This window comes from Salvelinus fontinalis, unplaced genomic scaffold (genome assembly GCF_029448725.1).
Source record: "Salvelinus fontinalis isolate EN_2023a unplaced genomic scaffold, ASM2944872v1 scaffold_0001, whole genome shotgun sequence".
Classification (NCBI taxonomy): domain Eukaryota; kingdom Metazoa; phylum Chordata; class Actinopteri; order Salmoniformes; family Salmonidae; genus Salvelinus; species Salvelinus fontinalis.
This window is the reverse complement of record NW_026600210.1, coordinates 2617429-2637440: the sequence shown is the minus strand read 5'-3', so window position 1 is coordinate 2637440 and position 20012 is coordinate 2617429. Positions and strand designations below refer to the sequence as shown.

At 44.1% G+C, this 20012-nt stretch overlaps 1 protein-coding gene across 2 annotated transcripts in view; it reads left to right on the top strand.

Annotated features, from left to right (window-relative positions):
* Positions 1–19725, top strand: part of bnip2 (BCL2 interacting protein 2) — a 95735-nt gene extending 76010 nt beyond the window's left edge. Inside the window, exons 8-10 of one of the 2 annotated variants that reach the window (XM_055910114.1) lie at positions 4422–4508; positions 11462–11560; positions 15253–16093. In XM_055910114.1, the coding sequence (XP_055766089.1) occupies positions 4422–4508; positions 11462–11560; positions 15253–15310 (244 nt within the window). In that variant the 3' untranslated portion in view covers positions 15311–16093. Of the gene's footprint in view, positions 1–4421; positions 4509–11461; positions 11561–12049; positions 12260–15252 lie in introns of those variants that run through there. The other variant, XM_055910113.1, reaches the window with a different exon arrangement.
* Positions 19726–20012: the final 287 nt, after the last annotated feature.

The window sequence follows — 20012 nt, the reverse complement described above, 5'->3', positions numbered from 1 at the left end:
AGGTTGGACAGCAAATGAAAGATACATTAGTTCTTAATGCAACCACTGTGTTTTTTTAAATTAACGTTACTACGACATACAGCGTACGTTAAATCGAGACCGCGCCAAAATTAATGGCGGAATAATAGTTTAACTTTTTCGACAGAAATTACGAATTAACATCATAAATAGTTCTTACTATTTGATGAGCTTCCATCAGAATCTTGTACAAGTTGTCATTTGTCCAGAATAATCATTGCTCGGTTGTAGAATGTCGTCTTCAACTGTGGAATTAGCAGCAAACGTTAGCCATGTGGTGCAGACGTGTCCAAATCCCCAGAACGCAGCACAAAGAAAATCCCGAAAATCGCAATATACTGATATAAACTGATATAACTCGGTTTAAAATAACTACATTATGATGTTTTTAACACGTATATCGAATAAAATCAGAGCCGGATATATCTAACGCCTATAACAACAGCTTTTCAGAACGCAATCCTGAGGTCTGTCTCGCGTCATGACGAACGTTGAAAAGATTGCACCCCCGGTTCCAAGAGCTCTTGTTCGGCCTCAGATCTACCTAGACACCCCATTCCAATTCTCACTGCTTACTGACATCTAGGGGAAGGCGTATGCAGTGCATGTAGACCCATAGATTACAGGCAAATTAATAAACTGACCCTGGAACAGAGCCCCCGATTTCAGATTTCTCACTTCCTGACAGGAAGTTGGCTGCAAAATGAGTTCTGTTTTACTCACAGATATAATTCAAACGGTTTTAGAAACTAGAGAGTGTTTTCTATCCAATAGTAATAATAATATGCATATTGTACGAGCAAGAATTGAGTACGAGGCAGTTTAATTTGGGAACGATTTTTTACAAAGTCGAAATGGCGCCCCCCTATTGAGAAAAGGTGTGCACAACTACAAATACCTAGGTGTCTGGTTAGACTGTAAACTCTCCTTCCAGACTCACATTAATCTACCACTTCTCTCTCCCGGATCTGGGATCCTCCTCATCAAAAAAGCTGACTAGCATAGCCTAGCCTAACGGGACAGGGATATCATATAATATAATTTTCATGAAATCACAAGTCCAATACAGCAAATGAAAGATAAACAGCTTGTGAATCCAGTCATCATTTACGATTTTTAAAATGTTTTACAGCGAAAACACTATGTATTTCTATTAGCTAAGCACAATAGCCAAACACACAACCGCATATTTTCACCATGTTTCTACCGCATAGGTAGCTTTCACAAAACCGACAAAATAGATAGAATTAGTCACTAACCAAGAAACAACTTCATCAGATGACAGTCTTATAACATGTTATACAATAAATGTATGTTTTGTTCAAAAATGTGCATATGAGGTATAAATCATAGTTTTACATTGCAGCCACCATCAAAAATATCACCAAAGCAGCCAGAATAATTACAGAGAGCAACGTGAAATACCTAAATACTCATCATAAAACATTTATGAAAAATACATGGTGTACAGCAAATGAAAGATAAACATCTTGTGAATCCAGCCAATATTTCCGATTTTTTAAAAAGTGTTTTACAGCGAAAACACAATATAGAATTATATTAGCTTACCACAATAGCCAAACACACAACCGCATTTATTCACCGCAGAGGTAGCTTTCGCAAAAACCAGCAAAAGATATAAAATTAATCACTAACCTTGAACAACTTCATCAGATGACAGTCTTATAACATCAGGTTATACAATACACTTATGTTTTGTTCGAAAATGTGCTTATTTAGAGCTGCAAACCGTGGTTATACATTGTGAATATGTAGCAACATTTCCCCAGAATGTCCGGAGCTATTTTGGACACTCACCTAATCTGACCAAAGAACTCATCATAAACTTGACTAAAAAATACATGTTGTACAGCAAATGAAAGATACACTGGTTCTTAATGCAACCGCCGTGTTCGATTTTTTAAAATAACTTTACCATAACATACAGCTTGCGTTATTGCGAGACAGCGCTCACCAAAACGGCGGAGATTAGGAATCAACGTTTTCCACAGAAATACGAAATAACATCATAAATTGTTCTTACTTTTGCTGAGCTTCCATCAGAATGTTGTACAAGGAGTCCTTGGTCCAGAATAAATCGTTGTTTGGTTTTAGAATGTCCTTTTCTTCTGTCGAATTCGCGCCACAATGCTAGCCAAGCTTGATAACTTTCCCATCTTCTCTCGACGCAAAGAACGGAAAACTCAAAGTCCCAATAAACGTTGAATAAACTGATAAAACTCGGTTGAAAAAACCTACTTTACGATGTTATTATCACATGTATCAAATAAAATCAGAGCCGGAGATATTCGCCGTGTAAACCGAACGCTTATCAGAAGACAATATCGAGGTACTTCGCACCTTGGTAGACAAAGGAAATTCCTGACCTGCCACTCCAAAAGCTCTTGTTCGACCTCAGATCAAGCTAGACACCCCATTCCACATTCCACTGCCTGTTGACATCTAGTGGAAGGCGTATGAAGTGCATGCATATCGAAAAATATAAGGCAATTGAATAGGCAGGCCCTGAAACAGAGCCTCGTTTTCAGATTTTTCACTTCCTACATGGAAGTTTGCTGCAAAATGAGTTCTGTTTTACTCACAGACATAATTCAAACAGTTTTAGAAACTTCTGAGTGTTTTCTATCCAATAGTAATAATAATATGCATATTGTATGATCTAGAAAAGAGTACGAGGCCGTTTCATTTGGGCACGATTGTTTCCAAAGTGAAAACAGCGCCCCCCTATTGACAAGATTAAGCATGTCCAATCCAAAATTAAATCTAGAATCAGCTTCCTATTTCGCAACAAAGCATCCTTCACTCATGCTGCCAAACATACCCTCGTAAAACGGACTATCCTACCAATCCTTGACTTCTGCGATGTCATTTACAAAATAGCTTCCAACACTCTACTCAGCAAACTGGATGCGGTCTATCACAGTGCCATCCGTTTTGTCACCAAAGCCCCATATACTATCCACCACTGCGACCTGTATGCTCTCGTTGGCTGGCCCTCGCTACATATTCGTCGACTAACCCACTTGCTCCAGGTCATCTATAAGTCTTTGCTAGGTAAAGCCCCGCCTTATCTCAGCTCACTGGTCACCATAGCAACACCCAACCGTAGCACGCGCTCCAGCAGATATATTTCACTGGTCACCCCCAAAGCCAACTCCTCCTTTTGCCACCTTTCCTTCCAGTTCTCTGCTGCCAATGACTGGAACGAATTGCAAAAATCACTGAAGCTGGAGACTTATCTCCCTCTCTAACTTTAAGCATCAGCTGTCAGAGCAGCTTACCGATCACTGTACCTGTAAACAGCCAATCTGTAAATAGCACACCCTACTACCTCATCCCCATATTGTTATTTAGCTTCTTGCTATTTTGCACCCCAGTATCTCTACTTGCACATCATCTGCACATCTATCACTCCAGTGTTCATGATACATTTTTATTATTTCCCCACTATGGCCTATTTATTGCCTTACCTCCCTACTCTTCTACATTTGCACACACTGTACATAGATTTTTCTATTGTGTTATTGACTGTACGTTTGTTTATGTGAAACTCTGTGTTGTTTTTGTCGCACTGCTTTGCTTTATTCTTGACCAGGTCACAGTTGTAAATGAGAACTTGTTCTCAACTGGCCTACCTGGTTAAATAAAGGTCATATAAAAAATAAAAAAATATATATATTACTTACACCTTTCAGAGATTTGGCATTCAGACCTAAGCTGCTGGTGATGCCCATTGCCTAAGCTGCTGGTGATGCCCATTGCCTAAGCAGCTGGTGATGCCCATTGCCTAAGCAGCTGGTGATGCCCATTGCCCAAGCAGCTGGTGATGCCCATTGCCCAAGCAGCTGGTGATGCCCATTGCCTAAGCAGCTGGTGATGCCCATTGCCTAAGCAGCTGGTGATGCCCATTGCCTAAGCAGCTGGTGATGCCCATTGCCTAAGCAGCTGGTGATGCCCATTGCCTAAGCAGCTGGTGATGCCCATTGCCTAAGCAGCTGGTGATGCCCATTGCCTAAGCAGCTGGGGATGCCCATTGCCTAAGCAGCTGGGGATGCCCATTGCCTAAGCTGCTGGGGATGCCCATTGCCTAAGCTGCTGGTGATGCCCATTGCCTAAGCTGCTGGTGATGCCCATTGCCTAAGCTGCTGGTGATGCCCATTGCCTAAGCTGCTGGTGATGCCCATTGCCTAAGCTGCTGGTGATGCCCATTGCCCTAGCAGCCGGTGATGCCCATTGCCCTAGCAACCGGTGATGCCCATTGCCCTAGCTACCGGCGATGCCCATTGCCCTAGCTACCGGCGATGCCCATTGCCCTAGCTACCGGCGATGCCCATTGCCCTAATGGGATGTTCACTAAGGACATGCCCTTTCTCCTCTTTCAGGTTAAGGAAGAATTTGAAGTCGTTGATTATCGTCCACCCCTCCTGGTTTATCCGCACCCTCCTGGCCCTCACCAAACCCTTTATAAGGTAGGTGGTCATGTGTTATAACCCTCACCAAACCCTTTATAAGGTAGGTGGTCATGTGTTATAACCCTCACCAAACCCTTTATAAGGTAGGTGGTCATGTGTTATAACCCTCACCAAACCCTTTATAAGGGAGGTGGTCATGTGTTATAACCCTCACCAAACCCTTTATAAGGTAGGTGGTCATGTGTTATAACCCTCACCAAACCCTTTATAAGGTAGGTGGTCATGTGTTATAACTTCATAAACCCTCACCAAACCCTTTATAAGGTAGGTGGTCATGTGTTATAACCCTCACCAAACCCTTTATAAGGTAGGTGGTCATGTGTTATAACCCTCACCAAACCCTTTATAAGGTAGGTGGTCATGTGTTATAACCCTCACCAAACCCTTTATAAGGTAGGTGGTCATGTGTTATAATCCTCACCAAACCCTTTATAAGGTAGGTGGTCATGTGTTATAATCCTCACCAAACCCTTTATAAGGGAGGTGGTCATGTGTTATAACCCTCACCAAACCCTTTATAAGGGAGGTGGTCATGTGTTATAACCCTCACCAAACCCTTTATAAGGTAGGTGGTCATGTGTTATAACCCTCACCAAACCCTTTATAAGGTAGGTGGTCATGTGTTATAATCCTCACCAAACCCTTTATAAGGTAGGTGGTCATGTGTTATAACCCTCACCAAACCCTTTATAAGGTAGGTGGTCATGTGTTATAACTTCATAACCCTCACCAAACCCTTTATAAGGTAGGTGGTCATGTGTTATAACCCTCACCAAACCCTTTATAAGGTAGGTGGTCATGTGTTATAACCCTCACCAAACCCTTTATAAGGGAGGTGGTCATGTGTTATAACCCTCACCAAACCCTTTATAAGGTAGGTGGTCATGTGTTATAACCCTCACCAAACCCTTTATAAGGGAGGTGGTCATGTGTTATAACCCTCACCAAACCCTTTATAAGGGAGGTGGTCATGTGTTATAACCCTCACCAAACCCTTTATAAGGTAGGTGGTCATGTGTTATAACCCTCACCAAACCCTTTATAAGGTAGGTGGTCATGTGTTATAACCCTCACCAAACCCTTTAAGGTAGGTGGTCATGTGTTATAACCCTCACCAAACCCTTTATAAGCTAGGTGGTCATGTGTTATAACCCTCACCAAACCCTTTATAAGGTAGGTGGTCATGTGTTATAACTTCATAACCCTCACCAAACCCTTTATAAGGTAGGTGGTCATGTGTTATAACCCTCACCAAACCCTTTATAAGGGAGGTGGTCATGTGTTATAACCCTCACCAAACCCTTTATAAGGGAGGTGGTCATGTGTTATAACCCTCACCAAACCCTTTATAAGGTAGGTGGTCATGTGTTATAACCCTCACCAAACCCTTTATAAGGTAGGTGGTCATGTGTTATAACCCTCACCAAACCCTTTATAAGGGAGGTGGTCATGTGTTATAACTTCATAACCGTCACCAAACCCTTTATAAGGTAGGTGGTCATGTGTTATAACCCTCACCAAACCCTTTATAAGGTAGGTGGTCATGTGTTATAACCCTCACCAAACCCTTTATAAGGTAGGTGGTCATGTGTTATAACTTCATAACCCTCACCAAACCCTTTATAAGGTAGGTGGTCATGTGTTATAACTTCATAACCCTCACCAAACCCTTTATAAGGTAGGTGGTCATGTGTTATAACTTCATAACCCTCACCAAACCCTTTAAGGTAGGTGGTCATGTGTTATAACCCTCACCAAACCCTTTATAAGGTAGGTGGTCATGTGTTATAACCCTCACCAAACCCTTTATAAGGTAGGTGGTCATGTGTTATAACCCTCACCAAACCCTTTATAAGGTAGGTGGTCATGTGTTATAACTTCATAACCCTCACCAAACCCTTTATAAGGTAGGTGGTCATGTGTTATAACCCTCACCAAACCCTTTATAAGGTAGGTGGTTATGTGTTATAACCCTCACCAAACCCTTTATAAGGTAGGTGGTCATGTGTTATAACCCTCACCAAACCCTTTATAAGGGAGGTGGTCATGTGTTATAACCCTCACCAAACCCTTTATAAGGGAGGTGGTCATGTGTTATAACCCTCACCAAACCCTTTATAAGGGAGGTGGTCATGTTTTATAACTTCATAAACCCTCACCAAACCCTTTATAAGGGAGGTGGTCATGTGTTATAACCCTCACCAAACCCTTTATAAGGTAGGTGGTCATGTGTTATAACCCTCACCAAACCCTTTATAAGGTAGGTGGTCATGTGTTATAACCTTCACCAAACCCTTTATAAGGTAGGTGGTCATGTGTTATAACCCTCACCAAACCCTTTATAAGGGAGGTGGTCATGTGTTATAACCCTCACCAAACCCTTTATAAGGTAGGTGGTCATGTGTTATAACCCTCACCAAACCCTTTATAAGGTAGGTGGTCATGTGTTATAACCTTCACCAAACCCTTTATAAGGTAGGTGGTCATGTGTTATAACCCTCACCAAACCCTTTATAAGGGAGGTGGTCATGTGTTATAACCCTCACCAAACCCTTTATAAGGTAGGTGGTCATGTGTTATAATCCTCACCAAACCCTTTATAAGGTAGGTGGTCATGTGTTATAATCCTCACCAAACCCTTTATAAGGGAGGTGGTCATGTGTTATAACCCTCACCAAACCCTTTATAAGGGAGGTGGTCATGTGTTATAACCCTCACCAAACCCTTTATAAGGTAGGTGGTCATGTGTTATAACCCTCACCAAACCCTTTATAAGGTAGGTGGTCATGTGTTATAACCCTCACCAAACCCTTTATAAGGTAGGTGGTCATGTGTTATAACCCTCACCAAACCCTTTATAAGGTAGGTGGTCATGTGTTATAACCCTCACCAAACCCTTTATAAGGTAGGTGGTCATGTGTTATAACTTCATAACCATCACCAAACCCTTTATAAGGTAGGTGGTCATGTGTTATAACCCTCACCAAACCCTTTATAAGGTAGGTGGTCATGTGTTATAACCCTCACCAAACCCTTTATAAGGTAGGTGGTCATGTGTTATAACCCTCACCAAACCCTTTATAAGGTAGGTGGTCATGTGTTATAACTTCATAACCCTCACCAAACCCTTTATAAGGGAGGTGGTCATGTGTTATAACCCTCACCAAACTCTTTATAAGGGAGGTGGTCATGTGTTATAACCCTCACCAAACCCTTTATAAGGTAGGTGGTCATGTGTTATAACCCTCACCAAACCCTTTATAAGGGAGGTGGTCATGTGTTATAACCCTCACCAAACCCTTTATAAGGTAGGTGGTCATGTGTTATAACCCTCACCAAACCCTTTAAGGTAGGTGGTCATGTGTTATAACCCTCACCAAACCCTTTATAAGGTAGGTGGTCATGTGTTATAACCCTCACCAAACCCTTTATAAGGTAGGTGGTCATGTGTTATAACCCTCACCAAACCCTTTATAAGGTAGGTGGTCATGTGTTATAACTTCATAACCCTCACCAAACCCTTTATAAGGTAGGTGGTCATGTGTTATAACCCTCACCAAACCCTTTATAAGGTAGGTGGTCATGTGTTATAACCCTCACCAAACCCTTTATAAGGTAGGTGGTCATGTGTTATAACCCTCACCAAACCCTTTATAAGGTAGGTGGTCATGTGTTATAACCCTCACCAAACCCTTTAAGGTAGGTGGTCATGTGTTATAACCCTCACCAAACCCTTTAAGGTAGGTGGTCATGTGTTATAACCCTCACCAAACCCTTTATAAGGGAGGTGGTCATGTGTTATAACTTCATAACCGTCACCAAACCCTTTATAAGGTAGGTGGTCATGTGTTATAACCCTCACCAAACCCTTTATAAGGTAGGTGGTCATGTGTTATAACCCTCACCAAACCCTTTATAAGGTAGGTGGTCATGTGTTATAACTTCATAACCCTCACCAAACCCTTTATAAGGTAGGTGGTCATGTGTTATAACTTCATAACCCTCACCAAACCCTTTATAAGGTAGGTGGTCATGTGTTATAACCCTCACCAAACCCTTTATAAGGTAGGTGGTCATGTGTTATAACCCTCACCAAACCCTTTATAAGGTAGGTGGTCATGTGTTATAACCCTCACCAAACCCTTTATAAGGTAGGTGGTCATGTGTTATAACCCTCACCAAACCCTTTATAAGGGAGGTGGTCATGTGTTATAACCCTCACCAAACCCTTTATAAGGTAGGTGGTCATGTGTTATAACCCTCACCAAACCCTTTATAAGGTAGGTGGTCATGTGTTATAACCCTCACCAAACCCTTTATAAGGTAGGTGGTCATGTGTTATAACCCTCACCAAACCCTTTATAAGGTAGGTGGTCATGTGTTATAACCCTCACCAAACCCTTTATAAGGTAGGTGGTCATGTGTTATAACTTCATAACCGTCACCAAACCCTTTATAAGGGAGATGGTCATGTGTTATAACCCTCACCAAACCCTTTATAAGGTAGGTGGTCATGTGTTATAACCCTCACCAAACCCTTTATAAGGTAGGTGGTCATGTGTTATAACCCTCACCAAACCCTTTATAAGGTAGGTGGTCATGTGTTATAACCCTCACCAAACCCTTTATAAGGGAGGTGGTCATGTGTTATAACCCTCACCAAACCCTTTATAAGGTAGGTGGTCATGTGTTATAACCCTCACCAAACCCTTTATAAGGTAGGTGGTCATGTGTTATAACCCTCACCAAACCCTTTATAAGGTAGGTGGTCATGTGTTATAACCCTCACCAAACCCTTTATAAGGTAGGTGGTCATGTGTTATAACTTCATAACCCTCACCAAACCCTTTATAAGGTAGGTGGTCATGTGTTATAACCCTCACCAAACCCTTTATAAGGTAGGTGGTCATGTGTTATAACTTCATAACCCTCACCAAACCCTTTATAAGGTAGGTGGTCATGTGTTATAACCCTCACCAAACCCTTTATAAGGTAGGTGGTCATGTGTTATAACCCTCACCAAACCCTTTATAAGGTAGGTGGTCATTACATTTACATTTAAGTCATTTAGCAGACGCTCTTATCCAGAGCGACTTACAAATTGGTGCATTCACCTAATGACATCCAGTGGAACAACCACTTTACAATAGTGCATCTAAATCTTTTAAGGGGGGGGGGGGGGGCAGAAGGATTGCTTTATCCTATCCTAGGTATTCCTTGAAGAGGTGGGGTTTCAGGTGTCTCCGGAAGGTGGTGATTGACTCCGCTGTCCTGGCGTCGTGAGGGAGTTTGTTCCACCATTGGGGTGCCAGAGCAGCGAACAGTTTTGACTGGGCTGAGCGGGAACTGTACTTCCTCAGTGGTAGGGAGGCGAGCAGGCCAGAGGTGGATGAACGCAGTGCCCTTGTTTGGGTGTAGGGCCTGATCAGAGCCTGAAGGTACTGAGGTGCCGTTCCCCTCACAGCTCCGTAGGCAAGCACCATGGTCTTGTAGCGGATGCGAGCTTCAACTGGAAGCCAGTGGAGAGAGCGGAGGAGCGGGGTGACGTGAGAGAACTTGGGAAGGTTGAACACCAGACGGGCTGCGGCGTTCTGGATGAGTTGTAGGGGTTTGATGGCACAGGCAGGGAGCCCAGCCAACAGCGAGTTGCAGTAATCCAGACGGGAGATGACAAGTGCCTGGATTAGGACCTGCGCCGCTTCCTGTGTGAGGCAGGGTCGTACTCTGCGGATGTTGTAGAGCATGAACCTACAGGAACGGGCCACCGCCTTGATGTTAGTTGAGAACGACAGGGTGTTGTCCAGGATCACGCCAAGGTTCTTAGCGCTCTGGGAGGAGGACACAATGGAGTTGTCAACCGTGATGGCGAGATCATGGAACGGGCAGTCCTTCCCCGGGAGGAAGAGCAGCTCCGTCTTGCCGAGGTTCAGCTTGAGGTGGTGATCCGTCATCCACACTGATATGTCTGCCAGACATGCAGAGATGCGATTCGCCACCTGGTCATCAGAAGGGGGAAAGGAGAAGATTAGTTGTGTGTCGTCTGCATAGCAATGATAGGAGAGACCATGTGAGGTTATGACAGAGCCAAGTGACTTGGTGTATAGCGAGAATAGGAGAGGGCCTAGAACAGAGCCCTGGGGGACACCAGTGGTGAGAGCGCGTGGTGAGGAGACAGATTCTCGCCACGCCACCTGGTAGGAGCGACCTGTCAGGTAGGACGCAATCCAAGCGTGGGCCGCGCCGGAGATGCCCAACTCGGAGAGGGTGGAGAGGAGGATCTGATGGTTCACAGTATCGAAGGCAGCCGATAGGTCTAGAAGGATGAGAGCAGAGGAAAGAGAGTTAGCTTTAGCAGTGCGGAGCGCCTCCGTGATACAGAGAAGAGCAGTCTCAGTTGAGTGACTAGTCATGTGGTCATGTGTTATAACCCTCACCAAACCCTTTATAAGGTAGGTGGTCATGTGTTATAACCCTCACCAAACCCTTTATAAGGGAGGTGGTCATGTGTTATAACCCTCACCAAACCCTTTATAAGGGAGGTGGTCATGTGTTATAACCCTCACCAAACCCTTTATAAGGTAGGTGGTCATGTGTTATAACCCTCACCAAACCCTTTATAAGGTAGGTGGTCATGTGTTATAACCCTCACCAAACCCTTTATAAGGTAGGTGGTCATGTGTTATAACTTCATAACCGTCACCAAACCCTTTATAAGGTAGGTGGTCATGTGTTATAACTTCATAACCCTCACCAAACCCTTTATAAGGGAGGTGGTCATGTGTTATAACCCTCACCAAACCCTTTATAAGGTAGGTGGTCATGTGTTATAACCCTCATCAAACCCTTCCTACGATAGGTAATAACCTTTCATAAGGTACAGCCTCTGTGTTTTCATAATGAAGATGTTGGACAGTAAAGACCCTGAATGTCTTCTGCTTTCCTTGTTTCAGCTCAAAGTTCAGCCAGAAGATCCAGTTTGTGTTCAACTTGACAGACCTTTCTGAACTGGTTCCTATGGAATACGTCTCTATTCCAGACTGCATTAAAGAGTAAGTCTATGTAGTCTATTTCTATACCAGACTGCATTAAAGAGTAAGTCTATGTAGTCTATTTCTATACCAGACTGCATTAAAGAGTAGGTCTATGTAATATATCTCTATACCAGACTGCATTAAAGAGTAAGTCTATGTATTCTATTTCTATACCATACTGCATTAAAGAGTAGGTCTATGTAATATATCTCTATACAGACTGCATTAAAGAGTAGGTCTATGTAGTCTATTTCTATACCTGACTGCATTAAAGAGTAGGTCTATTTCTATACCAGACTGCATTAAAGAGTAGGTCTATTTCTATACCAGACTGCATTAAAGAGTAGGTCTATTTCTATACCAGACTGCATTAGAGTAAGTCTATGTAGTCTATTTCTATACCAGACTGTATTAAAGAGTAGATCTATTTCTATACAAGACTGCATTAAAGAGTAGGTATATTTCTATACCAGACTGCATTAAAGAGTAGGTCTATTTCTATACCAGACTGCATTAAAGAGTAGGTCTATTTCTATACCAGACTGCATTAAAGAGTAGGTCTATTTCTATACCAGACTGCATTAAAGAGTAAGTCTATGTAGTATATCTCTATACCAGACTGCATTAAAGAGTAAGTCTATGTAATATATCTCTATACCAGACTGCATTAAAGAGTAAGTCTATGTAGTATATCTCTATACCAGACTGCATTAAAGAGTAAGTCTATGTAGTATATCTCTGCCACTTATCACTTTTGCCGTATGGCAAGGTGCTCCATCATGCTGGAAAAGGCATAGTTCGTCGCCAAACTGTTCCTGGATGGTTGGGAGAAGTTGCTCTCGGAGAATGTGTTGGTACCATTCTTTAGTCATGGCTGTGTTCTTAGGGAAAATTGAGAGTGAGCCCACTCCCTTGGCTGAGAAGCAACCCCACACATGAATGGTCTCAGGATGCTTAACTGTTGGCATGACACAGGACGGATGGTAGCGCTCACCTTGTCTTCTCCGGACAAGCTTTTTTCCGGATACCCCAAACAATCGGAAAGGGGATTCATCAGAGAAAATGACTCTAACCCAGTCCTCTGCAGTCCAATCCCTGTACCTTTTGCAGAATATCAGTCTGTCCCTGATGTTTTTCCTGGAGAGAAGTGGCTTCTTTGCTGCCCTTCTTGACACCAGGCCATCCTCCAAAAGTCTTCGCCTCACTGTCCGTGCAGATGCACTCACACCTGCCTGCTGCCATTCCTGAGCAAGCTCTGTACTGGTGGTGCCCCGATCCCGCAGCTGAATCAACTTTAGGAGACGGTCCTGGCGTTTGCTGGACTTTCTTGGGTGCCCTGAAGCCTTCTTCACAACAATTTAACCGCTCTCCTTGAAGTTCTCCTTGAGGTCAGTTAGGGGTTTGGTTCCAGTCCTCATGGTGTTCTACTTCTTAGTATAGTGGAGGGTCAGTTAGGGGTTTGGTTCCAGTCCTCATGGTGTTCTACTTCTTAGTATAGTGGAGGTCAGTTAGGGGTTTGGTTCCAGTCCTCATGGTGTTCTACTACTTAGTATAGTGGAGGTCTGTTAGGGTTTTTGGTTCCAGTCCTCATGGTGTTCTACTTCTTAGTATAGTGGAGGTCAGTTAGGGGTTTGGTTCCAGTCCTCATGGTGTTCTACTACTTAGTATAGTGGAGGTCTGTTAGGGTTTTTGGTTCCAGTCCTCATGGTGTTCTACTTCTTAGTATAGTGGAGGTCAGTTAGGGGTTTGGTTCCAGTCCTCATGGTGTTCTACTACTTAGTATAGTGGAGGTCAGTTAGGGGTTTGGTTCCAGTCCTCATGGTGTTCTACTACTTAGTATAGTGGAGGTCAGTTAGGGGTTTGGTTCCAGTCCTCATGGTGTTCTACTTCTTAGTATAGTGGAGGTCAGTTAGGGGTTTGGTTCCAGTCCTCATGGTGTTCTACTTCTTAGTATAGTGGAGGTCAGTTAGGGGTTTGGTTCCAGTCCTCATGGTGTTCTACTTCTTAGTATAGTGGAGGTCAGTTAGGGGTTTGGTTCCAGTCCTCATGGTGTTCTACTACTTAGTATAGTGGAGGTCAGTTAGGGGTTTGGTTCCAGTCCTCATGGTGCTCTACTACTTAGTATAGTGGAGGTCAGTTAGGGGTTTGGTTCCAGTCCTCATGGTGTTCTACTACTTAGTATAGTGGAGGTCTGTTAGGGGTTTGGTTCCAGTCCCCACGGTGTTCTACTACTTAGTATAGTGGAGGTCAGTTAGGGGTTTGGTTCCAGTCCTCATGGTGTTCTACTACTTAGTATAGTGGAGGTCAGTTAGGGGTTTGGTTCCAGTCCTCATGGTGTTCTACTACTTAGTATAGTGGAGGTCTGTTAGGGGTTTGGTTCCAGTCCCCACGGTGTTCTACTTAATATAGTGGAGGTCGGTTAGGGGTTTGGTTCCAGTCCTCATGGTGTTCTACTACTTAGTATAGTGGAGGTCAGTTAGGGGTTTGGTTCCAGTCCTCATGGTGTTCTACTACTTATTATAGTGGAGGTCAGTTAGGGGTTTGGTTCCAGTCCTCATGGTGTTCTACTACTTAGTATAGTGGAGGTCAGTTAGGGGTTTGGTTCTAGTCCTCATGGTGTTCTACTACTTAGTATAGTGGAGGTCTGTTAGGGGTTTGGTTCCAGTCCTCATGGTGTTCTACTACTTAGTATAGTGGAGGTCTGTTAGGGGTTTGGTTCCAGTCCTCATGGTGTTCTACTACTTAGTATAGTGGAGGTCTGTTAGGGGTTTGGTTCCAGTCCTCATGGTGTTCTACTTCTTAGTATAGTGGAGGTCAGTTAGGGGTTTGGTTCCAGTCCTCATGGTGTTCTACTACTTAGTATAGTGGAGGTCTGTTAGGGGTTTGGTTCCAGTCCTCATGGTGTTCTACTACTTAGTATAGTGGAGGTCTGTTAGGGGTTTGGTTCCAGTCCTCATGGTGTTCTACTACTTAGTATAGTGGAGGTCAGTTAGGGGTTTGGTTCCAGTCCTCATGGTGTTCTACTACTTAGTATAGTGGAGGTCAGTTAGGGGTTTGGTTCCAGTCCTCATGGTGTTCTACTACTTAGTATAGTGGAGGTCAGTTAGGGGTTTGGTTCCAGTCCCCACGGTGTTCTACTACTTAGTATAGTGGAGGTCGTTTAGGGGTTTGGTTCCAGTCCCCACGGTGTTCTACTACTTAGTATAGTGGAGGTCAGTTAGGGGTTTGGTTCCAGTCCCCACGGTGTTCTACTTAATATAGTGGAGGTCGGTTAGGGGTTTGGTTCCAGTCCTCATGGTGTTCTACTACTTGGTATAGTGGAGGTCAGTTAGGGGTTTGGTTCCAGTCCCCACGGTGTTCTACTACTTAGTATAGTGGAGGTCGGTTAGGGGTTTGGTTCCAGTCCTCATGGTGTTCTACTTCTTAGTATAGTGGAGGTCAGTTAGGGGTTTGGTTCCAGTCCCCACGGTGTTCTACTTAATATAGTGGAGGTCGGTTAGGGGTTTGGTTCCAGTCCTCATGGTGTTCTACTTAATATAGTGGAGGTCGGTTAGGGGTTTGGTTCCAGTCCCCACGGTGTTCTACTTAATATAGTGGAGGTCGGTTAGGGGTTTGGTTCCAGTCCCCACGGTGTTCTACTTAATGTAGTGGAGGTCGGTTAGGGGTTTGGTTACAGTCCCAGAGCTCTGACGATTATTCTCTCTCCACAGGCTCGACCAGGAGAAACCCGTCAGAGTGGAGATGGCAGCCATGCCAGAGACAGAGTAAGACTACCTGGGCGGCTTGCTAGCTCTGGTCTGTCTGCTCTGCACAGCTCCAGACCGATGACGAATGTTCAGAACCACAGCTGATCAGCCTTTACTGTTGATAATGTGTGTTGCAACTGGAGAGACTTAGAGAGCTAGCCCAGGTGCAGGAGAAGATAAGTACCTTTCTGAGACCATTCTCCCTGTTACTTTGTTACAACCCTCTAACTCCCTTTCTCATTGTTACGACCCTCTCTCTCTTTCTCCCTTTCTCAATGTTACGACCCTCTCTCTCTTCCTCCCTTTCTCATTGTTACGACCCTCTCTCTCTTTCTCCCTTTCTCAATGTTACGACCCTCTCTCTCTTTCTCATTGTTACGACCCTCTCTCTCTTTCTCAATGTTACGACCCTCTCTCTCTTTCTCATTGTTACGACCCTCTCTCTCTTTCTCAATGTTACGACCCTCTCTCTCTTTCTCAATGTTACGACCCTCTCTCTCTTTCTCATTGTTACGACCCTCTCTCTCTTTCTCAATGTTACGACCCTCTCTCTCTTTCTCAATGTTACGACCCTCTCTCTCTTTCTCATTGTTACGACCCTCTCTCTCTTTCTCAATGTTACGACCCTCTCTCTCTTTCTCATTGTTACGACTCTCTCTCTTCCTCCCTTTCTCATTGTTACGACCCTCTCTCTCTTCCTCCCTTTCTCAATGTTACGACCCTCTCTCTCTTTCTCATTGTTACGACCCTCTCTCTCTTTCTCATTGTTACGACCCTCTCTCTCTTTCTCATTGTTACGACCCTCTCTCTCTTTCTCCCTTTCTCATTGTTACGACCCTCTCTCTCTTTCTCATTGTTACGACCCTTTCTCATTGTTACGACCCTCTCTCTCTTTCTCCCTTCCTCATTGTTACGACCCTCTCTCTCTTTCTCCCTTTCTCATTGTTACGACCCTCTCTCATTGTTACGACCCTCTCTCTCTTTCTCCCTTTCTCAATGTTACGACCCTCTCTCTCTTTCTCCCTTTCTCATTGTTACGACCCTTTCTCATTGTTACGACCCTCTCTCTCTTTCTCCCTTCCTCATTGTTACGACCCTCTCTCTCTTTCTCCCTTTCTCATTGTTACGACCCTCTCTCTCTTTCTCCCTTTCTCATTGTTACGACCCTTTCTCATTGTTACGACCCTTTCTCATTGTTACGACCCTTTCTCATTGTTACGACCCTCTCTCTCTTTCTCCCTTTCTCATTGTTACGACCCTTTCTCATTGTTACGACCCTTTCTCATTGTTACGACCCTCTCTCTCTTTCTCCCTTCCTCATTGTTACGACCCTCTCTCTCTTTCTCCCTTTCTCATTGTTACGACCCTCTCTCTCTTTCTCCCTTCCTCATTGTTACGACCCTCTCTCTCTTTCTCCCTTTCTCATTGTTACGACCCTCTCTCTCTTTCTCCCTTTCTCATTGTTACGACCCTCTCTCTCTTTCTCCCTTTCTCATTGTTACGACCCTCTCTCTCTTTCTCCCTTTCTCATTGTTACGACCCTTTCTCATTGTTACGACCCTTTCTCATTGTTACGACCCTTTCTCATTGTTACGACCCTCTCTCTCTTTCTCCCTTTCTCATTGTTACGACCCTTTCTCATTGTTACGACCCTTTCTCATTGTTACGACCCTCTCTCTCTTTCTCCCTTCCTCATTGTTACGACCCTCTCTCTCTTTCTCCCTTTCTCATTGTTACGACCCTCTCTCTCTTTCTCCCTTCCTCATTGTTACGACCCTCTCTCTCTTTCTCCCTTTCTCATTGTTACGACCCTCTCTCTCTTTCTCCCTTTCTCATTGTTACGACCCTCTCTCTCTTTCTCCCTTTCTCATTGTTACGACCCTCTCTCTCTTTCTCCCTTTCTCAATGTTACGACCCTCTCTCTCTTTCTCATTGTTACGACCCTCTCTCTCTTTCTCTCTTTCTCATTGTTACGACCCTCTCTCTCTTTCTCTCTTTCTCATTGTTACGACCCTCTCTCTCTTTCTCTCTTTCTCATTGTTACGACCCTCTCTCTCTTTCTCATTGTTACGACCCTCTCTCTCTTTCTCATTGTTACGACCCTCTCTCTCTTTCTCCCTTTCTCATTGTTACGACCCTCTCTCTCTTTCTCCCTTTCTCATTGTTACGACCCTCTCTCTCTTTCTCCCTTTCTCAATGTTACGACCCTCTCTCTCTTTCTCATTGTTACGACCCTCTCTCTCTTTCTCTCTTTCTCATCGTTACGACCCTCTCTCTCTTTCTCTCTTTCTCATTGTTACGACCCTCTCTCTCTTTCTCTCTTTCTCATTGTTACGACCCTCTCTCTCTTTCTCATTGTTACGACCCTCTCTCTCTTTCTCTCTTTCTCATTGTTACGACCCTCTCTCTCTTTCTCATTGTTACGACCCTCTCTCTCTTTCTCATTGTTACGACCCTCTCTCTCTTTCTCTCTTTCTCATTGTTACGACCCTCTCTCTCTTTCTCATTGTTACGACCCTCTCTCTCTTTCTCATTGTTACGACCCTCTCTCTCTTTCTCAATGTTACGACCCTCTCTCTCTTTCTCAATGTTACGACCCTCTCTCTCTTCCTCCCTTTCTCAATGTTACGACCCTCTCTCTCTTTCTCATTGTTACGACCCTCTCTCTCTTTCTCATTGTTACGACCCTCTCTCTCTTTCTTCCTTTCTCATTGTTACGACCCTCTCTCTCTTTCTCCCTTTCTCATTGTTACGACCCTCTCTCTCTTTCTCATTGTTACGACCCTCTCTCTCTTTCTCTCTTTCTCATTGTTACGACCCTCTCTCTCTTCCTCCCTTTCTCATTGTTACGACTCTCTCTCTCTGGTCAATCTCTCCACCGTGCTCTGTAACCTCCTGCTGTCTCTGCTCTGTAACCTCCTGCTGTCTCTGCTCTGTAACCTCCTGCTGTCTCTGCTCTGTAACCTCCTGCTGTCTCTGCTCTGTAACCTCCTGCTGTCTCTGCTCTGTAACCTCCTGCTGTCTCTGCTCTGTAACCTCCTGCTGTCTCTGGTCTGTATCCTCCTGCTGTCTCTGGTCAATCTCTCCACCGTGCTCTGTAACCTCCTGCTGTCTCTGCTCTGTAACCTCCTGCTGTCTCTGGTCTGTATCCTCCTGCTGTCTCTGGTCTGTAACCTCCTGCTGTCTCTGCTCTGTAACCTCCTGCTGTCTCTGGTCTGTATCCTCCTGCTGTCTCTGGTCAATCTCTCCACCGTGCTCTGTAACCTCCTGCTGTCTCTGCTCTGTAACCTCCTGCTGTCTCTGCTCTGTAACCTCCTGCTGTCTCTGCTCTGTAACCTCCTGCTGTCTCTGCTCTGTAACCTCCTGCTGTCTCTGGTCTGTAACCTCCTGCTGTCTCTGGTCAATCTCTCCACCGTGCTCTGTAACCTCCTGCTGTCTCTGCTCTGTAACCTCCTGCTGTCTCTGCTCTGTATCCTCCTGCTGTCTCTGCTCTGTAACCTCCTGCTGTCTCTGGTCAATCTCTCCACCGTGCTCTGTAACCTCCTGCTGTCTCTGGTCTGTAACCTCCTGCTGTCTCTGGTCTGTAACCTCCTGCTGTCTCTGCTCTGTAACCTCCTGCTGTCTCTGCTCTGTAACCTCCTGCTGTCTCTGGTCTGTAACCTCCTGCTGTCTCTGCTCTGTAACCTCCTGCTGTCTCTGCTCTGTAACCTCCTGCTGTCTCTGGTCTGTAACCTCCTGCTGTCTCTGGTCTGTAACCTCCTGCTGTCTCTGCTCTGTAACCTCCTGCTGTCTCTGCTCTGTAACCTCCTGCTGTCTCTGGTCAATCTCTCCACCGTGCTCTGTAACCTCCTGCTGTCTCTGCTCTGTAACTTTTATGTATCAAGCCAAACATAGAGATGTTGTCATAGTTACGTTTTGTATCTGCAATGTATTTAAGTCACTCTGTTACTGAGGGTTGATGCTTATTCTTCATTACATTTATATATTTATATTCAACAGGTGAGAAAGGACAAAGATTAATATATTTTTATGGGTTTTTGATTTGATCCTTATTTTAGGTCACATGACCCCCACAGAGTGATGTTAAATAGAGCAGGTTTCACAGCACCTGGAAACGCTTTACTGCAGGTTTTGCATCACCTGGAAACGCTTTACGGCAGGTTTTGCATCACCTGGAAACGGTTTACTGCTAATGTCTTTGAAAGAATCCTACATGAAAAAAGTTACTGTCCCCTGTCTGGAAGTACCAGATTCATGTCTGTCTGTAGCGACGACAAGGTATACCGTGTGAAAACAGAGAACCTAAAGACATATTGGTTGATCCTGGAATGTGATACCAGTCTGACTGTCAATCAGAATGTTGGTTTTTTTGTCAAGTGTTTTTGGAGGGGACTTTCTTGTACATTTATTTCTCTAAAGTAAATGTCCAAATCCAAATGTGTCTTTATTCATTAGGAAGAATTTTCAGGTACAACAGAACACACATACTTACAACAGTAGTTGGCATACAAAACAGATTGTTAATACATGATATACTATACTATACTATACTAACAATACATTACATGGTAAGACTGGGTTTAGTTTCATGTTTGACTCAAATTAGTTACAATCATGTCTAAGGTATGCTACAGTAAAAATGGCATCGTTCCAACAAAAAACGACTCTTAAATGAAGAGTCAAGTGAAAAAGCTGCCTTAATACCGTGATGTGACTTAAGATAT